The sequence below is a fragment of the Brassica napus genome, chromosome C2 (assembly GCF_020379485.1).
Source record: "Brassica napus cultivar Da-Ae chromosome C2, Da-Ae, whole genome shotgun sequence".
Taxonomy (NCBI): Eukaryota; Viridiplantae; Streptophyta; class Magnoliopsida; order Brassicales; family Brassicaceae; genus Brassica; species Brassica napus.
The window spans coordinates 11,667,338-11,692,465 of NC_063445.1; the positions used below are offsets into that span (position 1 = coordinate 11,667,338).

The following is a 25,128-nucleotide window of genomic DNA, read 5'->3' on the forward strand; positions in this document are numbered from 1 at the left end:
TGAGAGGTTGGTGAGAAATAGGTTGTTGACAAAACAACTCTAGCCATTCTTTTTGATTTTGGTTTCACCATGTTTCTTCGTAACAACTCTTTCACCTTGGAATGATGAAAGCTTGATTTTTGACTTACATAAAATACGAAAGTATTATATTATAATTCTGGATTACCTCGCTAATCGCTATTATAGTACTGTAAGTATTATTATTATTCTGAAATCCTAATGCTTGCATCAGAAATAATTAAGAAGTTGAGTAAATTAGTGTCTGTAATTTGGTAAAGCGTTCAATTAATTTGTTAGAAATCTTACTAATCAGCTAGATATCTGAGTGTACAGAGAACATTAAACTAACTCAGTTTTAAACATTGTAATTTAGTGAACTTTTTGGTTTTACTGGTCATCTCATGGAAATACATGATTTTCACTTTAATAAAATTCCTTTGTGTTTTTAACAAAGCCACACCAATCTTTAATTAATATCCGATATAACAGAAAATAAGAACTATATATGTCAATAAAATAAGATGATAATAGTTCATTCATTGTTTAGTATATGTAAAGAAAACTAGTCCCCCTTTCACGAAGCGTTTCCGAAGGGTAGTGTACAACGATCTCATCCAAACAAAATGTCAGAATAGGATACATACACTCATATATATAGATACTAGTGCATGTGTTTATATATAGGCTAATTTATATATAGAGAGCGAGAGAGAATCGTATGTTGAATAGTTCAAGGCTTGCCTCCGGGCCTCCTTCTTGGGTCGTGCTTAGGGTTGGCTCCTGCGTCGTCGTAGTCCGTAGTCGAGTGGAACATCAACTTCCTGTGACTCGAGATCTTCTTCACTTCCACCTCCTCACTCTATAAAAATATAAAATATCATATATATATGTGTGTGTATATGTGTTATTATCACTCTCTGGACACAAAACAGTATAAATAGATATTTGCATATTAAAAAATCCGGCACCTTGTAAAGCATGAAACTTTCATGCATCTTTGCGCCTTCAAGCTGGACAAAGCCTTTCACTATTGCGAAAAGAAAACTTTGTATCAGCGGACTCTACATTCTTGTTCAATAATCAAAACAGATTGAGATATTGCAACACAAACAAGTTAAGTAAGATGTGTTTTACTATTCTACATATTCACCACCAATCCAATAGTAATTTGGTAACGATAGTATTAAGGCTAGTATTCTACAGTAGTTAGGCTTCCGATTCCACAATGAAGAAGGGAGGAAATGTACGACAAGATAATATCAAATGCTGATCTCAGACTAGGCGATGGATTAAATTGAGCCGCAAGGCCGATAAGCATACCTTTACACAAAGTAAAAAGACTAAAAATGGAAGAAAATATGAAATAGGGATACATTTACCTAATGATGAAGAGCAAACAATGAGCATGAGGAAGAGGAAAGATAAGGGTCTGATCCTAAGAGGCATATTATATGGTTAATTACTCTTTGTTCGTTTAGGGGAGAATGTAATTAATTAAAGGAAAATGAGGAGAAATGGGTTTTGGTATGGAGAAGAGTGGAGAAGCCTAGTTTCCATTTTATAAACTGTCAGTTTTATGTGGTGGAAACTGTTTTGGTCCATATAGAATATGGTCGTGCTAGTGATGATGATGACCATGACTAAGATGGTTGCTTCTGTGTATGATAATGAAAACATGTAAAGCCCTTATCAAAATTAATAAGTTTATAAAATAAAAGAATATCACGTAAACATCGACATTGTTTATTGTGAAACAACCACACAAAAAGTTGAAAACAGCGGCACACTAACATCAAGATGATGATGACGATATAGTAGCAAGAACTTTTATTTTTTAAAAGAGAACAATGACATGAAATCAGATGATATTGGGATAATGCAATGAACCCACAAACCCTAGAAATGCTAAAGAAAGTCAACTCAGCTGTTGATTGTGTTACGTCTCCTAAAAAGGACACTTAACGCTTACCTATTTATATGCTTGTGGACAAACAAGCCCCACTTTTTTGCATGACATTGCTCACAATTTAGATGTTTAACATTTAATTATCTTCTAATTGTATGAATTAGACGATACCAAATGTACCGTATAAAAATACTTCGAGGTATACCGGTTATCAACATGGCTTGTTTTATTTTCGATACAGAACTTCTATGGACTATGGACAAACTACTCCATCAATAACGTTTGAAACACAATGCATATGAATATGATCTTGCAAGTTGCAACCAAGTGAAATGCGAACATCGATTATTTGAATGTAAGCTGTGCAAAGCCAAACGATAAAAGGTTATTTATTGTGGCTCGAATTCGTAATGAGAAAATGCTATGATTGACGCAAGAAACGTAACATAATTCATCAGTTTAAAATGGTCTACATTTTTTGACCATATATACACAAATGTTAGGGCTAAAGCTTTTTGGCTAATCTTGGCTTCCAAGTTCCAACTAAGCTTATCACTCTCAAATAGACTGATGGGTATAACTTTCACGTATAATACTATTTTTGTCACTATACATATACATATATACATTCGAAAATACAAATACAAATACAAATATTCACTCGAAAATACATATATTCACTTCAGTATAAGAAATATATATATACACATTAGTACGTCTTTTCATGTGAATCTCCTGAAAAAAAGACAGATTTTTTCATATGCATATTGAAAACATTAACTCAACATCTCTGTCTACAAAAATGAAAATTTGTAAATCAAACAGAATCGTAATGAGTTTGTTTTGTGGTCACTAAATGGAGAATATCTATTAACAAGCGTTTAGTGATAAAAAAAAGTGATAAAAAACTATTAATAAGCATTTATATTCCAAATAATTTTAGAAACCGCTATAAGTGCGCATAGTGTAATGTTATCATAGGTACCCTCCCACGGTACAGACCAGGGTTTGATATCTTGGATGCGCAACTTTTCATTTGAAAATAAATTAATATAATAAATTCTTGAAAGCAACTTTCGACGTTTTTGTTCCTACTTCCTCCTAACGTAGATTCCTTCCGTCAAAACAGATGTTAATCTTAAGCCGTTCGCAAGTTGGATCTCTTTCAGAAAACTTTTATTTTAAAAAGTTTGAGTATCTCCTTATTTTGATTGTGTTATATCAAATTTCAAGCTATTTAGTATTTACCTCCTCAGTTTTTACTCTCTTCTTTTTGTCAACGTCCTCCTCAGTTTTTACTAGGCCTGGACGTTCGGTGGTCCGTTCGGTTTCGGTCCGGGTGATTCAAATTTTTGGATTTTCGGTGTTATGCTCATAAGTACCATTCGGTTTTTACTAACTATCGGATCAGGTTCGGTTCGGTTCCTTCCGGGTTCGGTTCGGATCTGATTTAACCAACGTTTAAAATCGTACAAAAATATATTTTTAAAAACCTCGAAAATTGACCAATTTTTTTTAAAAAATATATAAATTATTTACAAATCTAATTAAAAATTAGTTAAACTATCTAAATTAACTAAAAAGTATTAAAAATAATAAAAAAACAAACTACAAAAATATTTTAAATACTCTAAAATATCTAAATCACCTTAATATGTGTAAAAACATTAACATATTTAACTAATTTCGGATATCTTCGGATCCTAATTCGGATTTCGGTTCGGTTCGGGTTATAACCAAAGTCCAAAGTAGTCAGCTCATAAGTCCCATTCGGATCTTTTTGTAAAACAGTTCGAATTCGGTTTCGGTTTTTTCGGTTCGGGTTAACACTACAAGAAAACAGCGACATACTGAGGGAAAACATCGTCGGTATGTCGTCGGAATAACGTTATTCCGAGGACATACCAACGAAACAAGTCCTCGGAAATAACTCCTCGGAAATTCATTTTTCCTCGGAAATCCCTCGGAAATTTCCGACGGAATTCCGAGGAAACAAATTTCCGAGGAAACTCCAAGGACCACCAGTTCGTCGGAAAGCTCTTCGGAATATACCGAGGGAGAACTTCCTCAGGATATTTCGATGGACTTTCCGATGGTCCAATCCTCGGAAGTTCCGACTAAATGTTCCTCGGAATTTTCATCAGGAATTTCCGAGGAACGGAGCCCTCAGAAAATTCCGAGGAACGAGTCCCTCAGAAAATTCCGAGGAACGAGTCCCTCAGTATATTCCGAGGAATGAGTCCCTCGGTATAAATTTAAATTCGAAATTTAAATTCGAAAATATAAAATTAAAATTAAAATTGAAAACATATTAGATAATATTCAAAGTTGTACAAATAAAAATAAAACATTCTGAGTTTTTGAAAAAAAAAAAAATTACGGGTCTGGCACGTTCAGGAACACCTCGTTCGGGTACATCATCTGCATCATCTCCATCATTTGCTGGTTCAGCCTCCGCTGTGCCTCATTGCCTGCCTGTTGAGCCGCCATCTGGGTCTCCAACAAAGATATGCGATCATCCTTGTCCTTCAACTGAGCCGTAAATACTTCTGGATCAACAAAGGGCGGTGGTGCAGAAGAAGGAGGAACCGACCGGGTGCGACGACCCAAACCGACCAAACGTCCTTTCTTCTTTGGAACCGACTGAAATAGAAAATAGTCAAATTTAAATCAAGAAATAAATGAATTGAACTTAAAAAAAAAGAACTTACGGATTCAACGATTTCGTTGATTCGAAACCGGGACAAGTTGGTCGAAGCCGTCGAATCGTCATCCTCGGTTTGAAGCTGAGACACTTCGTCTTGCACCTGAGTTTGGACCAGGGTGACCACTTTCCTCACAAGACCGTCATCAATCTGGCCGCTCTTCTTGTTGGTATACGCCCTCTTCATTAGGGCGAGATCATCAACCGGCTCGCCATCATTTTCTTCCGCCTTGAAAAAAACATAAATTAAAGAAACATTAGAAATTAGAAGAAATGCACAAAAAATAAAATTTGAAAACTTAAATAATTGAAGAAAAAGCGACTGAACTTACCATGCGATCTCCCAGAGAGGCAATAGATTGAGCACCCAAGTTATGCTTGAAGACGTCATTCCCTTTACGGTCGCTCCTGCGGTTGGTGGAAGAAGTTTCTTTTGTCTCTTCCTTATCCCAATGCGCACACAACTCCGTCCAGACCGTGTTGTTTATCGACTTTGAGACCTTTTAATAAAAAAAAAAAAAATAGTTTAATAAATTAAAAAATAGTTTAATAAATTAAAAAATAGTTTAATAAATTAAAAAAATGTTTAATAAATTAAAAACAACCTTGTTGATTTCCCACTTCTTCTTCCACTCGTGGATCTGCTTCCCATAGTTGTCTATAACTTTATGGACGAAGTGGTGATAGATAAAGAGCGTCTCATCGGAATTCCAGTTGAATTCTTGCTTGAAAAAAAACACAATTAGTAGAAAATTTATATTAAAGATTAAAAATATAAGTAAACAATTAGAATACTTACCGCAAACTGACGAAACCACAGATGCTGCTTGTCGTTAGGGAAGTCAGTGAAAGTCGGATGTCCCTTGTCGAGGGCCGAGTACATCATACGGTTGATCCATGCGTTGATCCCGTTCCCGGATCGGCTGAACCAAATAAAAAGAACAAACGCTTAATAATGAATCAAATTTTAAAGAAAAAAATATGTTTAGTTACCATGTTTGACCCCGTCCATGTGGATACGGAGTGAGATAGGGAAGATGGTCACGACCGGGCTGGCGAACCAACTCCGCAACACTCATCACTCCCGGAGGACCCGGAGGAGCAGGAGCGGGTGCAGCAGCGGGAGCGAAATGAGCAGGAGCGGGTGCAGCAGAGGGAGATGTATGGTAGGAACTGTAGGGCGAAGGAGAATCCTGAAAATGGCTGGAATCCCGAGACTGGCTCCCCGTACCACCACGACCACGACGCTGTCGAGACCGGGTCTGATCATCATTAGACCTGTAAATTAAAAAAAATATATTTAATAAATATAGAAATATATAAATTAATTTTTTTTTAAAAAAAATCCTAAATAATAGTTTTTAATCACAAAAAAGTTTTATAGATATTAAAAATGTTTAATAAAATCCAAAAAATCGAATTTATATACAAAAGACGTTTTGTAAAATCAAAAAAAATCGAATTTATATACAAAAATCGTTTTGTAAAATACAAAAATTGAATTTATACACAAAAATTGAATTTATATACAAAAATTGATTTTGTAAATACAAAAAATAAAAAAATTCTAAATCAATTCAACAAAACAAATTATTCAACCAAATCACAATTCTAAACCTATTATACAACCAAATCACAATCCTAACCAATCACCCTAACAAAAATCTATCAAATCTACACAAAAACCTAACAAATAGAACTTAAGAGAGTGGGATAGGGTCCTTACATGATTTGTGTACGTTTAGAGAGGATTCGCCGGAGATATCGTCGGAGAGAAGGGGGAGATCGCCGGAGAGGAGGGAGAGGAGCCGGAGAGGAAGAAGAGAGAAATGGGAAAGAAGAATCGGCTCGTGGTTATAAAACCTAGGGTCCGACGGATTGTTTCCGTTGGAATTTCCTCGGAATTCCAATTTTAATTTCCGCAAAATATTTCGCGGCTGGTTTGCCCGGTTAAATGAAAATATTCCGAGGAAATTCCGACGGACACTTAAATATCCGTCGGAATTCCGTCGGAATATTCCGAGGAAATACCGAGAAACTAGTGTTTGGGGTTTCAAAACATCGATTTTTTTTTTGCCGTATTTCATTTTTTATACAATTGTAATGCATACCATTGACGATTCTTTGTATAGATGATCATAAACCATGAAATAACAAAATTTCAAAATGAATTGTAAGTATTCCCTTTACCGTTCATTAAAGTGTATAAGTGTTTCTCTTATGTTGTGGGGATTTCGTTCATACAATCGGAAAAATGTTTATTATAGGGTAAGGAACAAATTTTTGACTTCATAATCAGTCTAAGACACTTAATAAGGGTTATATAAGTGTTATTCAAACAACAAAACGTTGTTTTCGGTTTAAAAACCCTACTTCCTCGGAATTTCCTCAGAATATTCCGAGGGAATTCCGAGGAAACCCTTATCTTCCTCGGAATTCCGTCGGAATATTCCGAGGAAATACCGAGGAACTAGTGTTTGGGGTTTCAAAACATCGATTTTTTTTTTTGCCGTATTTCATTTCTTATACAATTGTAATGCATACCATTGACGATTTTTGTATAGATGATCATAAACCATGAAATAACAAAATTTCAAAACGAATTGTAAGTATTCCCTTTACCGTTCATTAAAGTGTATAAGTGTTTCTCTTATGTTGTGGGGATTTCGTTCATACAATCGGAAAAATGTTTATTATAGGGTAAGGAACAAATTTTTGACTTCATAATCTGTTTAATACACTTAATAAGGGTTATATAAGTGTTATTCAAACCGCAAAACGTTGTTTTCGGTTTAAAAACCCTACTTCCTCGGAAACCCTACTTCCTCAGAATTTCTTCGGAATATTCCGAGGGAATTCCGAGGAAACCCTTATCTTCCGCGGAATTCCGTCGGAATATACCGAGGAAATACCGAGGAACTAATGTTTGGGGTTTCAAAACATCGATTTTTTTTGCCGTATTTCATTTCTTATACAATTGTAATGCATACCATTGAGGATTCTTTGTATAGATGATCTTAAACCATGAAATAACAAAATTTCAAAAATAATTGTAAGTATTCCTTTTACCGTTTATTAAAGTGTATAAGTGTTTCTCTTATGTTGTGTAGTTTTCGTTCATGCAAGCGTAAAAGTGTTTGTTATTGGGGAAAACACCAAAGTTTGACTTCATAATCTGGTTAAGACACGTAATGAAGGTTATATACGTGTTATTCAATCAGCAAAACGTTGTTTTTGGTTAAAAACGCCTAGTTCCTCGGAATTTCCTCGGAATATTCCGAGGGAATTCCGAGGAAACCCTTATCTTCCCTCGGAATTTCCTCGGTATTTCTATTAAAAAAAACTCGATGCTAGTCTGTTTCCGAGTCATCATCACCAGATGAATCTGAATCTGGATCTTGGTGAAACTCTCCAATCACTGGTTCATCCTCTACGTGAACGACGGTTTCCTCTCCGAAGTCGGTTAAATCGACTACAAGGCCAACTTCAGCTAAATTTTCTGCTGCACTTAAGTTGCCGGATATGCTTGGTTGTAGTGGGTCTTCCAGCTCAGAACTTCTCTGAACTCGGCCTCTCGGGTTGAGTCTTGTAACGGTAACCCATGGATCATCTCTGTTCCTTACCCGGGGGTACTTGATATAACAAACATGTAACATTTAAAAAATTATTAGTAAAATTATAAATTAATACACATGATGATGAATCATTCTAAATAATTAACATTTAATTACCTGATCGGCCTGAGAAGCAAGAATGAAAGGATCATAATATTGCAGCTTTCGCCTCGAATTTACTGATGTAACACCAAATGCATCTGTTCTCACACCTCGATCTAGAGTGTTGTCGTGCCAATCACAATAGAAAACAGTACAGCGCAATCCAACCATGCCCAAATACTTGATTTCCAAAATCTCATGTATGTGTCCGTAGTATACATCATCTTCTGATGCAGAACAAACGCCAGCATCATAAGTCGTACTCGAACGTCTCCTCTTCTGAGTTGTGAATGCATATCCTCGAGTACAAAATCTCGGATATGACTTCACAACAAATTTTGGTCCAACGACCATCTCGCGTATCCAATCGTCAAATGTTTCACCTCTGGCCAAACCAGCAGACACCTATATTAATAGCACATATATATGTTATCAATAAATGTGAATTAGTATAAATATGTGATAAATGATATTTTAATTTGTTTAAAGCACTCACATAAGTAAACATCCATCCAGAAAATTCTCTCCGCTTCATTTCTTCTAGTTCGTCCTCTGTGGCGTATCTATATTCGAACCGCTTTTCTGCCATAAAAATCATGTACATATGATGACAATAATGTAATTAATTAAGATTTAAATTTCAACTTGTTAAAATAAAAATTGTAAGCTAATTTATTTACCTCTCATATTGAAGAACATCTTCGCAGTTGGTGAGCAAATATGTTTGCAAATTACTGCGCTCCTGCTCAGTAAGTCGACGGTCCTTTGGTTTTCCGCTAAGTCGTCCAACGTCTGTGAAAATGTCTGGAACCGTAACATGATATGTTGCCCGTTCGCCTCTATCATCATGCCGAGCAGGTCTTCTGTTTTTGGTCTGAACTTCTGCTGGAAAGTAGTACTCGGCAAAGTTTGAAGTTTCTTCATTGATCATCTGTGCGACTATAGAACCTTCCACCCTACTTAAATTTTTCACCATCTTCTTCAAATGGAACATATACCGCTCATACAGATACATCCATCTATACTGCACAGGACCACCAAGTTCCAATTCTCTTGCCAGGTGAATAACAAGATGCTCCATAACATCAAAAAATGAGGGAGGAAATATTTTCTCAAGGTTGCACTGAATCACGGCTATGTTAGTCTTCAAATTTTCAATACCTTCAAGAGCACTGATCTCGTGCATAAATCGCGGAAGAAACCACTTATTCCTGCAATTGCTTCATGAACATTTCGTGGAAATAGTTCCTTGAAGGCAAACGGAAGGAGGCACTGCATCATTACATGGCAATTGTGGCTTTTCAAACCAGTAAACTTTCTTTCCTTTCTGTCGATACAGTTACGCAAATTAGATGCGTAACCGTCTGGAAATTCCACATCGTTTGAAATCCAATTTAAGAACGCATCTTTTCCCTCTGCATCAAGTCGGTATATGGGAAAAGGAGTCCTACTATTCTCATCAACATGAAGTTCTAAACGAGCACATATATCAACTAAATCCAGTCTTGACTTCAAATTATGTTTTGTTTTACCTTGAACATTAAGGATCGTGTTCATGAGATTGTCAAAAACGTTCTTCTCAATATGCATGACATCTAAATTATGCCTTAGCAGATGATCCTCCCAGTATGGCAGATCCCAGAAAATATTTTTTTGTGCCAGTTATGTAGGTCTCCAACAGCATCTACCGGAAAACGCTCATGTCCACCGACATCTGGCGTCCTTTCTGCACCAAAATCTCTTAGTTGTGTCTTCAAATATTTCCCACAAATTTCCGGAGGTGGACTGTCAAACACCCTCTTGTTCTTCGTAAACAAATTCCTACTCCTACGATATGGATGATCAGGTGGTACGAATCTCCTGTGACAGTCAAACCAACATATTTTCCTTCCGTGTTTTAGTTGGAAAGCATCAGTGTTATCTTGACAATATGGACATGATAGCCTTACATGCGTTGTCCATCCAGATAATATACTATATGCTGGAAAATCACTTATTGTCCACATTAGTACTGCCCGCATTTGAAAGTTTTCTTTACACGAAACATCGTATGTTTCAGCACCTTGAGCCCATAGTTGTTGCAACTCATATATTAGTGGCTGAAGAAACACATCAAGTGATCTCTTAGGATGCTCTGGTCTGGGAACGAGAATCGAGAGAAACAAAAACTCTCGTCGCAAGCACAAGTTTGGGGGGGTAGGTTGTATGGTGTAAGAATGACTGGCCATAGAGAATACTGTCTTCCACTCTTGTCAAACGGGCTGAAACCATCAGTACATTTCACCAAGGTAGACATTTCTTCTCTCATACGCAAAGTCGGGATACTTTGATTGGAAATGCTTCCACGCTTTTGCATCTGAAGGATGTCTGATCTCACCATCTGTTGAGTGCTCCGCATGCCATCTCATTGGTTGCGCTGTGCGTTCAGACAGATACAACCTCAGCAACCTTTTCGTCAAAGGCAAATACCACATCCTTTTATATGGCACTGGAACTCTTCCACTCGTATCTTTATAACGAGGCTTTCCACAAAATTTGCATGTAACCCGCAGTTCATCCGCCCTCCAATAAATCATGCAGTTGTCGCTGCATACATCTATTACCTGATACGATAAACCAAGACCAGCTACGAGTTTCTGAACCTCGTAGTATGAACCAGGAGCTACATTATCCTCGGGTAGAATACCTTTTACAAAATCAGCAATCGCATCCACACAGTCTTCAGCCAAATTATAATCTGTTTTAATGTCCATCAATCTTGTAGCAGATGATAAAGCTGAATGACCATCTCTGCAACCTTCGTACAATGGTTTCTTTCCAGCATCCAACATATCATAAAATCTCAAAGCTTGTGCATTGGGTAAATCTTCCCCTCTAAAATGATCATTTACCATCTGCTCAGTACCTACACCATAATCTACATCCGTTCTAATTGGTTCTTCTAATCTAACCGCTGGCTGAGGTTCGCTAGTACTACCATGTTCATAATCAGTTTCCCCATGATGATACCAAATTTTGTAACTTCGTGTAAACCCACTCAAATATAGATGAGTCCAAACATCCCACTCTTTAATAACATTTCTATTTTTACAATTAGAGCATGAACATCTTAACATACCTGTTTTTGCTTCCGGTTGTCGGTGAACTAACCCCATGAATTCGGTTATACCTCGTTGGTATTCTTCCGTAAGCAATCTCGTGTTCGGATCCAAATGAGGTCGATCGATCCAAGAACGGAAATAATTTGAAGAAGACATGTTTTTTTATGAATCAAATTCGTGTATAAAGAGAGTAAGAGGGAGGATGAAGATATGGAGTGAATGAAGAGGAAGAGGAGTACTTGTATTTATAGTTGAAATCCTGCCGACAGGCCGAGGAAATTCCGACGGAAATGGCTAGTTCGTCGGAATTTCCTCGGAATTTTTAAAATCCCCCAACGGCTCTCTAACGGCTATAATATATCCTCGGAATTCATCGGTTTTTTCCGAGGAATACATTTTTCCTCGGTATTCCGACGGATTAATATTTCCTCGGAATTCCGTCGGTATATTCCGAGGAAACCAAATTTTGTGTTTCCTCGGAATATCCTCGGAAATTTCTCGGGATATTCCGAGGATTTCATTTTCCGTCGGAATGTCCGTCAGAATACCGTTGTTTTCTTGTAGTGTAAGGTCGGTACTTCGGGTTGAGTTAAAAACGCCCGGGCCTAGTTCTTACAAATATTAGTTTTCTCTTCTTCTTTTTTAATTTATTTTACCTTTTGAAATTGATTTTCACTAATCAAATAAGTTTCTTCCGTATATCAAAGTGCTATTTATTCTAGAGGATATAAACTATTTTAGTCAGAAGCAATATCTTTCCCTAAAGGAAACGAGTTAATCATTTGGTATCATCGATTATTACCTATGTTTTTAACTTTTATGCCCACTGCTTTCACCACTTTCTTCCATACAGCTGTATTGTATTTTAGGTTGTGCTATAAGTCAAGTTCACTTACCAACGCAATTGCATTCTGCTGCTAAATTAGATAATTGGGTCCATTATCAAAAAGTAAGATGGGGAATATGGGATCATACCAAACTCGTACGTGATTATTCTTAGTTTTATTGCAGTTGATGATTCATAACGAACGTGAAATTATATACCGAGAGGTACACTACTTTTCAAGTAAAGACCGTACAAGTACTAAAATCTGAACACACTATTAATGCAATAATTTGATTTACATGTTCCTTTATCAATATATAACTGAAAATTTTCGCAAATTAAATGATAATGCGAAAATTCAAACTAATTATTAAATCTGTATAGCAGCGAATGTAAATTTTATAATGAATATGTATAAAAATTGTTTAGTCAAAAAGTAAAACCGAAAAACATATAAACATGGTAGGCAATTGCTAGGCAGAAAAATAAATTGTTTTAAAATTGAATTTAGGTAAGTAATTATGGATTCATAAAATGTTAAGGGGCAGATTAATCCGTGGTACCAAACAATTGATAGTTACATATAAATAAAGAGAATAGTGGAATTAATCCATCCATTTCGGCCTTTACAGCTTTATAAGAAGTCAACTAAGATTGAGACAGACATAGCGAGTGGCCTACAAATGTATAAGAGAAGTGCATCTTTTTAAGTGACCCATTATAATGAGAGACCACTATCCCCAAAATCTTATTTTTAATTTAAGATCTTGTCTCCATAATACTATGTATTTTGACCTAATATCCACACAGTTCTAAAAAAAGGTAGTGGATTGTCTATTTCCCTAGAGAGAATGTGAATGCTCCGGTGACCGGCATGAATCGAATCCATGTGGTTTCTCGTATTGGGGCCGAAACTCCCTCAAGTAATCACCACTGGACCAGCGCGCACTGGTTTCCACACGGTTCTACTCTTTACGCTTGAAAGTTTTAAGATCTAAACATATCTTAAAACTTTTGATTGCCATAAGAAAAACAAACACATAACCATATACGGTTAACACTTGACTTGCTATACTTTTTTGACTAATTGGTTAAACTTGCTCGAGGATATGGGACGGAAGCTGGTCTCCCAAGTGTTACCGCACGCGGTTAGCCAAACTCTGAGCTAAGGATGCCGTGAGCGTCTTGACATATGGTGGTGAATTTAATTGATTAAACTTACAGCCAATGTTTTCTTTTTAACCGCCTGGTCAATGTTTGTAATACTTAACAATTCTCTTGACTAGTTATAGCTCTTCTGTCCACATCCACACAGATTATGCAACAATTTAAAGGTTATGTATGACTTTACAAATGAAAAAAAAATTGAAATAAGGGAAAACATGAGTAGGAAATAAAATCAGTGTATCGCCGCGCGGTACGTAGTGATATGTCGTCAAAAATGTTGTGTTTAAATGTAGTGACGAATATTGTCATACGAAAAAGAGAAAACAATGTTCTTATTGAGCTACAGCATCAACGTAAGTGTCTTAAGAGTTAAATCTTACCATCTGCTGTGTCCAATGTCCACCACATATGTTATCATGGTTTAGTGACAAAGTTGGTTTAGACTTCGTTGGAAATCTGACGAAAAGGTCGAGTACAAAATCACAAACATAAATAAACCATTTATCACTGTTTTATTGCCTTTCTGATTGATTATTACAGGCTGACTTTAACATTTTTTGTAACACCGTATCTAAAAATGTTCTCAATCACTCAATGCCTCAATGGTGTTATAATATGTCTAATCGCTGATTAAATTCTCTCAGCAATACATTTTTGGTTGCAGAGAGGGACAACAGAAGTTGCAGCAATAGTGGAGTTGGTGGGAACAATAACTTGCCACGATTCAGTATACTGCATGCATACAAACTAACCATAACGTAAACGAACACATCCAAAATTAATATTTTCATACATATTTACGACGAATAGTATCAGTATTTATATACTTTCAAAGTATTTCCCTTTGGAATTTCGGTAAGTTAGTCTCTTAACATAAAGTACAGACGAAGGCATTTAAAATTAATTGAGTACGAAAAAAATCATCGCGGACCACATTAAATGTGTTATAGACTTCGAGTGCTGGACAGTGATATTTTTCAACTCCACTTCTATCCTCGGAGTGGCTTGGCCTATTCCTCTCCGATGTTTTAGCTTATTTTCTATGATTTTTATTCAAACTTCCTCTTTTGTTTTTGGTAATGGAAGGATAGACTATGGTTCATTTGATGGAATTCCACATGAGTATGCCATCACAATAGCTATTAACAGGCCCGGTCCATTGGTTTTTGGCGCCTAAAGCCCAATCTAACTATAAAAATATTTCACCTAAAAAACAAAGTTGAGTTTCGAACCCCGCCCTTTTGGTTAAACTAAAAGCAGTGTTGACCACTACACTACAACTAACTTTAGAACTTTTTCTGCCCTATAAATATATAATATAATTTGGCGTCTAAAGCATGGGCTTTACCTGCTTTATCCCAGGGCCGGCCCTGACGATTAACGGTAACAATAGATTTGTTCAATGACTGACATTACTTATTAATTATTATAATTATGTTTCTAATTGTTTTAAGAAAAATGTTTTAAAAATAAAAATTTAAAGTTTATATATTTTATCAGTTAATAATGATAAATTACAAATTAAAAAAATTAAGTTGTCAAATTGATACTAGATCTCATCACCAAAAATAATTTATTTTTAGTATGTATAAGAAATTGAAAGTATGTCATCTGATAATGTATGATGTCAGAGAATGGTTTAGGACATTTACTTACAGAAACTGCTAGAGGATTCTACCAATAATACTAGTAGTTCTGTAAAATATAGAACTTAAACATATTAAAAATGTATGATAATGGGTTCAATCTCGCTGTATCAGTTGAACTTGGTGTTTGTTTGAAAACGTATCATTTCTGATAAGAATACAAATGCAAACGCAAACGCAAACAAACAATCAAAATCTGTCTATCGTTTACGTTTCAAAGGAGAGTGAGTTGAGACGTTCTTCCCCTTAACTTGGCTCTTTGGTAAAAGAGTAAAGCATGTGATCTTTACATCCGACGGGCCGAAACCCAATGACTAGTTCCTTGGGGTCTGACCACCAGTAGTAGTCAAACCGGTTGCTCTCAGGAAATATAGATATTCATGTTGCCTGGCCACATGGATAGTAAATCTGAGTTGGCGCGAATTCAAATCCAGGTCCCTTAGGGACACTGAGACGCTATGCGCCACCCGACCACACCCATGTGGTTAGGCGTGGACGTTCGGTTCTTCGGTTCGGCTCGGATCGGTTCTCGGTTCTTTCGGTTCTTGTAGTTTGGTAACCATTAGAGAACCATTAAAATTCCGGGACAGGTCGGGTCGGTTCTTTCGGTTCTTAAATTTTGGTAACCATATTAGAACCAGAATAAAACGGTTCCAATTGGGTTCGGTTCTTAATGGTTACTTTACCCAACTTAATCTGATGTACTTGCAAATAATTGAATCAAAACCAATACCAAAATAGCATTCAAACGATTTTCTCATTCATAGACCACAATCCAAATTGTGAGAATAAATTGATGATCAATAAAAAAAAGGTAAAAGCGTAAGAGTATAAAATAAAGTATAAACTATAAAGATATTACGTAAAAGGTAATTATATAAGGGTTTTTCATCCGGTTTCTATATGGGTATTATTCGGTTCTCGGTTTGGTACGGGTTCGGTTCCGGTTCTTCGGGTATAAAATTTTAATACCCAATTGAATAATTTATAAATTCGGTTCAGTTCGGTTCAGGTTTTTTTCGGGTCTGTTCGGTTCGGTACTTCGGTTCCGGTTTTTTGCCCACCCCTACATGTGGTTACCTTATAGTTTGAGCCAATCAAAATAATATGTAATCTAAATGAGTAATACAGTTCCCTTATTAAACAGACATGAACCTTTTTTTTTGACCCTAATGACACTACACCATATAATATTCCTGTAAACAAAGGGCTTTAAGTTAATAAAAATAACAATGATCATTGCAAACAAAGCGTAACTAAACGCGCGTCTGGTGTGGTGGTAACATAGTACCCTCCTACGGTACTGACCAGGACTCTTTTCCATAGATGAGCATATTTATGTTGTTTCTATTATTAATCTGTGTGTTTTTATAAAATTCCTTTATATTTTAAACGAGGGCAATTTTTCTAAATAGACTATTTTCAAATTTTTGTCAAAAACAGACTCTAAGAAGGAAAATGGCCAAAAATTTTCATTTAATAAATAAAAAGATTCTAATACCTTAGATATTTAAATATAAATTAAAAAAATTATAGTTTTAGATTATATGTTTTCAAATTCGAACTTTTTATATATTTTTTTTGAAATATTTTTTTCGATTTTTTCCTTTTTTTTCAAATTTTTTTTTTGTAATTCGAAAATACTTTTTGAAACTATTTTTCAAATTTTTATTTTCAAATTTTTAATATTAATTTTTTATTTTATAAAATTTTAAACCTCAATCCCAAATCTTCACCATTAACTCGAAACTCTAAAGTTAATTTGTATTAGTTAACCCTAAAAGTATAAGTGTATATTTACCTCTTTAATAAAACATTTTGGTCATTTTAATTCTTAGAATATATATTTGTGACAAAACTTTTTTAGTACTATTTTAGGGTATTTCTCTTTGAACAAAACCACACCACTCTTTAATTAATCCGATATAACAGAAAATAAAAACTATATATGTCAATAAAAAAATTATAATAGTTAATTCATGGTTTAGTTTTTTTTGAAACACACTTCATTTAATAGAAATTAGTTGAAGGTCATTAAAGCCTCACTTACACCCAACAACTGCTTTGCTACTAAATCAGCAACAAAAAAATTTTCTCTAGAAATCCATCTAAAAGAGATAGAATCAAACAAAACAGAGCAAAGTAGAATATCTGCGACTATTCCGTAAAGCTCCGGGACATCGTTGCCGTTTAAGATGCTGTTGATAAGAATTTTCGAGTCTGATTCCACCTGCAAGTTCTTTACTCCCAGTTCCACGCTTTTTTGAATAGTTTCCTGTAATGCAAGTCCCTATGCCATGAGAGGAGAGGGTACATTGTTCTCCAACCGTGAGAAGCTAGTTGACACATCATTCTGTGTTAAGATCCATCCCAGACCAGCTCGCGAAAGTGTTTCACTCCATGCTGCATCAGATCTAAGCATAGCACCTGAGACAGTAGTCACGTCAGCCTTGGTTGCAGACCGCACCTTTGGAGTTACTAATTGTCCTTCTTACCATTCCCTTGCCATCACTATAGCTCGCGACAGAGACTCCTCTGCTCTTCCTCTGATGTTTGAAAACACACATCTGTTCCTGGATGTCCATAGTTCCCACATTATCCATGGCGCCAACTGACTGATGAGATACCCGAAGGTGGTAGGCAGGTTTTATTCTTCACTTGGTTCCAGGTTTCCCTTAAATCTAGCGCTCCGCTACTATCAACTTCTCTTGCGAAAGGAGATGTTTGCCAGACAGCTTTTGCATAATCACATTGATAGAACATATGAATGATAGATTCTGGGCTTCCACATCGCTTACATCGAGAATCCACTCTAATATGTCGATCTTGTAGCCTCGTTCCTACAGGTAATGCTCCTCTCAACACTTTCCATATCAACATTTTGACTTTAGGTGCTGTTCTTAGGTTCCAGACTTCTTGATTCCAATTACCAGCTAGTTCTAAGTTCTCCGCATCATTTGTCTCATTATAAGCAGCATGATACCCTGATTTGGTTGAATATACTCCATTCTTTGTTCCCAACCAACATAGCTTGTCCGGAGCCCCCGACCTACTAGCTTTAATCTTGAGAATTCTCTCCTCTGCGAAAGGACGACAGATTTCTCTTATTCTCTCAGTATCCCACTCTGTCGAGTTTGGTATAAACAAGTCGGCCACTTTGACGTTTTGATCACTTTCCCGTGGTGGTCCCATCAGACGTTGTTGCTGCTTCACATTAATCCAGGGATCTTGCCAAATATCAATGGTAGTCCCGTCACCCACAAGCCATCCTGAATTTCTCGAGACCAAGTCTCGGCCAATTAAAATACCCTTCCATCCATGAGACTCCGAAGTTCGGCTCTGGCATGTGAGGATGTTTCCGTCTGGGCAGTACTTCCCGGTGAGCACACGGCTAAGTAGGCACTGCAGGTTATTTATCAGCCTCCATCGTTAAAACTTTCAAAATCTCGTAGCCCCAGCCCTCCTTTTTCTTTTGGTTGGGCCATTTTGTCCCACGCCACCCACGCCATCTTCTTATTTCCATCTCTATCGTCCCACCAGAAACGAGTTACTGCAGATTGGATCCTTAATTTTAATCAGCGAAAGTGGCAGCTTAAAGCATGTCATGGCGTGCGATGGAATTGGAGAGAGCACACTCTTCAGCATTACGAGCTTTCCTGCTGTAGATAAGAACCGGTTAGACCACCCACTTGCTTTCTGTTTTATTCTGTGTACAATCCCGATAAATATATCTCTCTTCCGTCTTTCAAACTGCTCCGGCAGTCCCAAATATTTCCCGGCACCTCCTTCTTTTTGGATCTGCAGATCATTCTTCACAGCCTGTTTCAGAGATAATGGTGCCTTTCGAGAGAACGTTATTTCAGATTTCTCAGCATTAATCAGTTGCCCGGAAGCAGCCTCATATCTAAGCAGAATTCCTTTTAGAGCTTCTCTACTTTTTTTGTCGGTTTTGAGGAAAAACATAGTATCGTCCGCAAATAAGAGATGGTTGATGTAAGGGCTTCCTCGAGCAACTTGGATGCCTTTTAAAGATCCATCTTCTTGTGCTTTGTTACATAATCCCGAGAGCACCTCACTACACATGATGAATAGATAAGGTGAGAGGGGGTCTCCTTGACGGATTCCCCTACTCGGTCGAACTCTTCCTATAGACGAGCCGTTGATGAGGAAAGAGTACGTAACAGAAGCGACACACTGCATAATCCAGTTTATCAAAACCGAATGGAACCCCATTCTATGTAGAACTGCACCGATAAAATCCCACTCAAGTCTGTCATACGCCTTGCTCATATCGGTTTTAACCGCCATTGCACACCGTTTATCTGCCTTTGACATCTGAAGAGTATGAAACACTTCATGTGTGATTAGCACATTATCCGAGATTGCTCTGCCGGGTACAAAAGCTGATTGGTTTGGGGAGATTATCGAGTCTAAAACTGGCTGCAGTCTCCTGGTAAGAATCTTAGACATGATCTTGTAGTATACATTGCAAAGAGCTATCGGTCTATAATCGGATACACGCTGAGGACTTGCGCCTTTTGGTATGAGTCGGATATTATAATTCATGGTTTAGTATATAGGAGAATTGGGATGTATAACCTTCAAACAAATTATAATTCATTAGATAACTAAAACTCCTAACTTTCATCTACATTATATGTATTTTATGTAATAATGCTATATTACCCTTCAATTCAACATGTGTAACCTGCTGAGAATTATTTATTAAAAGAAATATTAAATAAATGATTTAATAGATTGTGGTTATCATTGGTGCACATCTCTTTCTCTTTTTCTTCCTCTTCTCCTCCAATCTCTGTTTCCTTTTCATACATACGAACACAAACCACTTCATCTCAAGACGAAGAAAGAGCATGGATTATGGGCTTGTGGAATTGAGTTTGGAGGAAAAAATGGCACCGTAGAGTATGACGAGGTGACGTCACGATTTTCTTTTTTGAGTTTCTTTAATTTTGTTGATCTTGATTGTTTTTGTTGTTATTTAAATTGTTATAGTATGCTGTATTGATATGGTATGGTGAAGAATAATTACTCTGGACCAGTGAATGCGTGTATCACCATGTCTGCAAAAAGAGGAAGATGTGAAGAAGATGTACTCGCCGACTATACTATATGTAGTGAAAGAAAATTATAGTCTAGTACGATTCTTATATTTTTGTACCATTTGCAAGTATCAAACTAAATAGTATGCTACGTTGTTGTATTATTATACCATCGATTGTTTGATAAATTCATTATTTATCAATTTCTAGTTTACAACTATATGTACTATACTATGTATTTTGTTCTATACTATTTGGGTTTATAGTTTATACTTGAGTTTAGAGTTTAGTGATTAAGATTTAGGATTTAGGATTTGGAAGGTGGAGGTTGAGGTTTGGGTTTAGTGACCTTATTATGTATGTTCCATTTAACGATTAATAAAGTGTGTTTTATTTTGCTCACCAATTTGTACTAGACTATGTATTTTGTTCCATTCTATTTGGGTTTAGAGTCTATACTTGGGTTTAGGGTTAAGTGATTAGGATTTAAGGTTTAGTATTTGGAAGGTATGAATTTAGGTTTGGGTTTAGTGATAGCATTTTTGGGTTTAGTATTCAAAAGTTAGGTCTGAGTTTAGGAGTTGTGTGTTGGATTGGAGTCATGTACTATTCAAAAATTAGGTATGGATTTAGTTTAATATTATATACTATTTTCAGATTTTGATAATTGAGTTTAAGGTTTATATTTGGGTTTAGGGTTCAGTAATTTGGGTTTAGGGTTTAATATTTAGATGAAAGAGTGATGTTTAAAGTTTAAGGTTTAATATTTAGGAGTTGAGATTTGGAGTAAAGTTTAGTATTTACTAGATGTGAGTAGATTTTGAATCCTATTATATTTCAGTGATATGGTAGAAAAATCAGATGCATATTTATTTGTTAAACAAAAGTGTGGTGTTGATTGTATTACGTGTGATAATTAATTGTGAAGTGTCAAATTGTTGATGTCATCAATTTTATCACTCTATTACTGGCAACTTGAAAAAAAAAAGGTAATACCGGATTAAAATTGACATAATTGTTATGGACGTAATTATGTCAAAATCAATGCTCTGCAATTAATTTCCTTTTCAAATTTGGTCATCTGGCAAATTCACCCTAGTATATACTACAACATAAACTAGTCTCCAGCTGGTTTAAAATGCATTTTTTGAGCTTTATTGGGGTTATTGGGATGATGATCTCTCTCTCTGGTTCAATATAGTAACAAACAAAACCGTTAGTTTTATGCAAAATGCTTTGAGGTAGCCTAAAACCGTTACAGAAGCAAAGTAACAAGAAAGGTATACGAAACACCTCTGTTTTAAGACATTGAACACACAGTTCAGAGACTACAAAATCTCAATCAGAATCCTTCTTCTCTCGCATCCAAGACCACTCTGATTCACAGAGATCAAGAGGCGAGTTCCCATCTTCATCTTTAATGCTTGTATCAGCTTTCTGCTTCACTAGAAACTCTGCAAGAGCCTCTCTTTCGCACACAACAGCGTAGTGCAGAGCGGTTTGGCCTTCATTGTCCTACACAAAAACAAAAGTTAAAGTCATCCAAAGAACGTAAGACTTGGTTAAGGGTTTTGAATTTACTTTAGCATTAACATCGGCGTTCTTATCAACTAGAGCTTTAGCAACATTCAAGTGGCCACGATCTATAGCCCAATGCAGCGGTGTCCGACCTTCACTATCTGAAATTTCACAAGATGAAGACACCATGAAACTTCAAAGCAAATCAAAAACATTTGTGAGAATGGTTTATATAAAGAGAGACTTAAGTAACCTCTTGCATTTACGGGTATGCCACTTTCTATGCATTTCAATAGATTCTCCACTTCTCCTTCTCTAGCAAAGGCGTGAACTGCATCAATCTTCCTGTAACATGGACAAAGAAACACAAGAATGAACAGAGCTTCCTCTAAAACTATATGACATTAATAGCTGACTAAGTGACTCTTCAACTACAAATGGATCCATTACTGTGACTGGTATGATATCAGAATGTGTAAGATAAAATTGCTTAGAACCTTACAACTCATTTTCGGATTCTTCTTCGTAAACCAATGAGCTAAACACCGGTCCCATGGGTGCTCTAGAGTTGGATCCTGCAGCATCACCACTACGATTTCTTCCTTTCTAAACATCAGAAGCAAAGCAAACAGTCAAAGAACAAAGTTAGAGATCTCATCCTTAAAACAGTCTAAAGAGATGAGAAAAAAACAGAAGCGGTAAAAGGAAAACTACCGAGCCACCTTCAACCCAAGCTGGGTACAAGTGAGTAACAAGGTCGATGTACTTCTCCATCGCTTCCTCAGCTGGCATTGCACCCATTTTCTGCCATGCTTGCCTAAACCAAGAAAAAACATCATGACAAGTCTCAGTCAAGTCAATCAACTAAACAATCAAGTCTACAGCATAACCATAAAATAGTGACAGAGATGACAACACAAGCAATCAACATTCGATATTTTCACAATGCAAGATGTGAACTTGGTGCTACACACATGACTCCAACGTGAAGATACCTCAACTAAACATATGATTAAGCAATCAACTTTCGATACTCAATGCAAGCTGTTAACTTGGTGACTCCAACATGAAGATACCTCAACTAAACAATTACAAGCAATCATCATCACAAATTCACAGTTAGAACATCGGAATCAGATTATCAATCATGGCACAGAAACAGAGTAAAGAATCAAGAGAGAGAGAGGCACAAACCACTTAGCACGAGCAGTCATTTTGAGAGCTGAAGGCTGAGGAGCAGTACACGCTCCTTCGGTAGCAATCTTATAGAAGCCATAAAGCTGAAGCTGCAACTCGTTCGACACTTTCTGCGAAAGCCTGTCCGAAGCAGCGGCAGCGACAAAAGCCGTCGCAGCGCTGAATGCCTCATCAAGCTCCGTACTTTCCACACCTTCCCAATCGTCGTCATCGTCTTCATCACCTCTCAAGCTTCCTTGCTCCGCCACAAGAGAATCCGTCTCGCCGGTTGAAGAATCGACCTTGCGGTAGTAGTCGTTCTCCGATTGGGCGTCGTGGCTGCGAGTGAGGGAGAGGTTGTCGTTTTTAAACGCGACGAGGATGGAGATCAGCTTGGCGAGAAGGTAAGCGAAGATCAAACCGAAGATTAGAGACTGCGCGAGCTGAAACCAATCACCACCCATTTCTCTCAAATCGGCGAGATTCAGAGTGAAGAAGAAAGACCTATACTTTTCAGTGAAGGGTCACAAGAACGAATCCCCAGCGACAAAAAGGAACCATCTTTTTTTTCTTGAAATAGACCAACAAAACCAACACTTTTTCAATGTGGTTTTGTTCGAATCCGGTTTAGATCCAATTTTTTTTTTCATGTCTAAACATATACAGTAAACTATCAGAACCACCCAAACATATTTGAAAATAATCAGTATAATCGAATTCAAATATTTTAATTTGGAGTATTTAAATTACTATAATAATTAACTAATATTTTAACTATATTTTTTTTTTGAATATTAATAATTTTTGGATCTGATCGATAATAAAAAAAAATTAGGTCTATTTAGATATTATGCTAGATTTAGATCATGTTCGCTTTTGTATTCATACATTGAATCTAGATGCAAATTAATATTCAAAATGTTGTTCGTTTGGATACTATTGAATCAATCTAGATATCATATCCGGATTCAAATAATAATTGTAAAACGAAAAATGTCTTAGATACAATATACTCTCTATGTTCCTAGCCTTTTAACCTTTCAAGACCTGTAAGAACATCCAAAATTCATCTGCGTTCTCAGCAGAGATGGTGAGATCTTTCTCCAGCTTAAAACTTTGAGCAAGTAAGTGATCCGCATGGTAACATGTTCCAGTTTTCATATCCTTGACCGCAAAAATATTGAATTTATCAACATTCCTTGAGAACAATTTCTGGTGTCACACATGAGGATCTAACTTCCAGATATTAATTTATGTTTTAATTTATTTAACTTATGACTTGTCTAATCTAAACATTCCTCAGTCATAAGTTAATAACTTTTTTCTAGATCAACCATAAATTCTAACCAAGTATTTTTCAGATTTAAATTATCAAGAAGAGATAAGAAAATAGAAAAGTTGATCTTTGCAATATTACTTTGTTATTGGGCTAGATTGAGCTAAATTTTTAGTATTGGTTAAGAGTATATTAGTAATTTTAACAAACAACTTCTTCTCTTTTAACAAATATATTCTTTTCAATACGAGTTAGATTGAATTTTACTAAGGTTTAAGGGTATCTTAGTAATTTAACAAGCACTTTCTTTCTTGCATCTTCTTCTTTTTAATGTCGTCATTTCTCGCTCCCATCTCTCAGGAAAAAATGATTTCTTTAGTAAAAAATCTTCTTTCCAAACCTAAGAATGTCCTTGTTGGTGTTGGTGTTGGTGTGGAGAACATACAAGAAAGTCATTTTATTAAATAAATTTTATTAAGTGAACCAATAGTATAGATATATATGTACAACTCAAGCATGAAGGAATCCTTGTGTGGAATTGTTTAGTCAAATCTACACTCTTTGTTTAGCTAGCAAATGTAGCTAAACCTTATGCACAAGTATTGTTCAATTTTTTTTTTCCTTTTTCTCTTAACATCTCCATCTTTCTCTCATTGTTTGTCATCAACAAAAAAACTCTTGATGTTTATAACATCCAAAATTATTATGGTTGTCAGTTTTAAGTTTTTTCTTAAATAACCTTAAACATTGTTTAATCATCTAAAGAACATAATTTTTTTTGTTTATTAGCATATCTTCTGTTTGTTATAATATTGTTTGTCATATTATGTTATTTACTTTTATATGAATTTAGTTAGGAATATATCGATTGGGGCAATACCTCATCTTGGTTCACATACAAAAGGATGCTTAAGCAAATGTATGCTTAAAGAGCATCCAAGCAAGCAAGAAACGACACCAAATCTCTAACACATTTTGTTCATGTTGCTTCTTATCTTGATAGATTAATCATATCATCGTGTACTAATG

The 25,128-nt window shown here is 36.1% G+C and overlaps 2 protein-coding genes across 2 annotated transcripts; both read right to left on the reverse strand.

Annotated features, from left to right (window-relative positions):
• Window positions 1-506: 506 nt before the first annotated feature.
• On the reverse strand, window positions 507-1,780 carry LOC106379299. The gene is made up of 3 exons (XM_013819296.3): window positions 1,380-1,780; window positions 969-1,027; window positions 507-859 (listed from the first exon to the last, which is right to left on the reverse strand). The coding sequence occupies exons 1-3, from the start codon at window positions 1,444-1,446 to the stop codon at window positions 731-733; spliced, it is 255 nt and encodes an 84-aa protein (XP_013674750.2). The 5' UTR covers window positions 1,447-1,780; the 3' UTR covers window positions 507-730.
• Window positions 1,781-21,330: 19,550 nt separating this feature from the next.
• On the reverse strand, window positions 21,331-23,455 carry LOC106402554 (acyl-CoA-binding domain-containing protein 1). Its single transcript, XM_013843321.3, has 6 exons — window positions 22,842-23,455; window positions 22,362-22,464; window positions 22,150-22,253; window positions 21,901-21,992; window positions 21,711-21,808; window positions 21,331-21,644 (listed from the first exon to the last, which is right to left on the reverse strand). The coding sequence occupies exons 1-6, from the start codon at window positions 23,285-23,287 to the stop codon at window positions 21,468-21,470; spliced, it is 1,020 nt and encodes a 339-aa protein (XP_013698775.2). The 5' UTR covers window positions 23,288-23,455; the 3' UTR covers window positions 21,331-21,467.
• Window positions 23,456-25,128: the final 1,673 nt, after the last annotated feature.

Excerpts from the sequence above, each read along its gene's own strand:
- LOC106379299 (XM_013819296.3), bottom strand. The coding sequence starts at position 1,446 with ATGCCTCTTAGGATCAGACCCTTATCTTTCCTCTTCCTCATGCTCATT. Across the intron at positions 1,028-1,379 it reads TGTTTGCTCTTCATCATTAG|TGAAAGGCTTTGTCCAGCTT; the intron begins GTAAATGTATCC and ends TTTTCGCAATAG. Across the intron at positions 860-968 it reads AAAGTTTCATGCTTTACAAG|AGTGAGGAGGTGGAAGTGAA; the intron begins GTGCCGGATTTT and ends ATATTTTTATAG.
- LOC106402554 (XM_013843321.3), bottom strand. The coding sequence starts at position 23,287 with ATGGGTGGTGATTGGTTTCAGCTCGCGCAGTCTCTAATCTTCGGTTTG. Across the intron at positions 22,254-22,361 it reads CTTGGGTTGAAGGTGGCTCG|AAAGGAAGAAATCGTAGTGG; the intron begins GTAGTTTTCCTT and ends TCTGATGTTTAG. Across the intron at positions 21,645-21,710 it reads ACGCCGATGTTAATGCTAAA|GACAATGAAGGCCAAACCGC; the intron begins GTAAATTCAAAA and ends GTTTTTGTGTAG.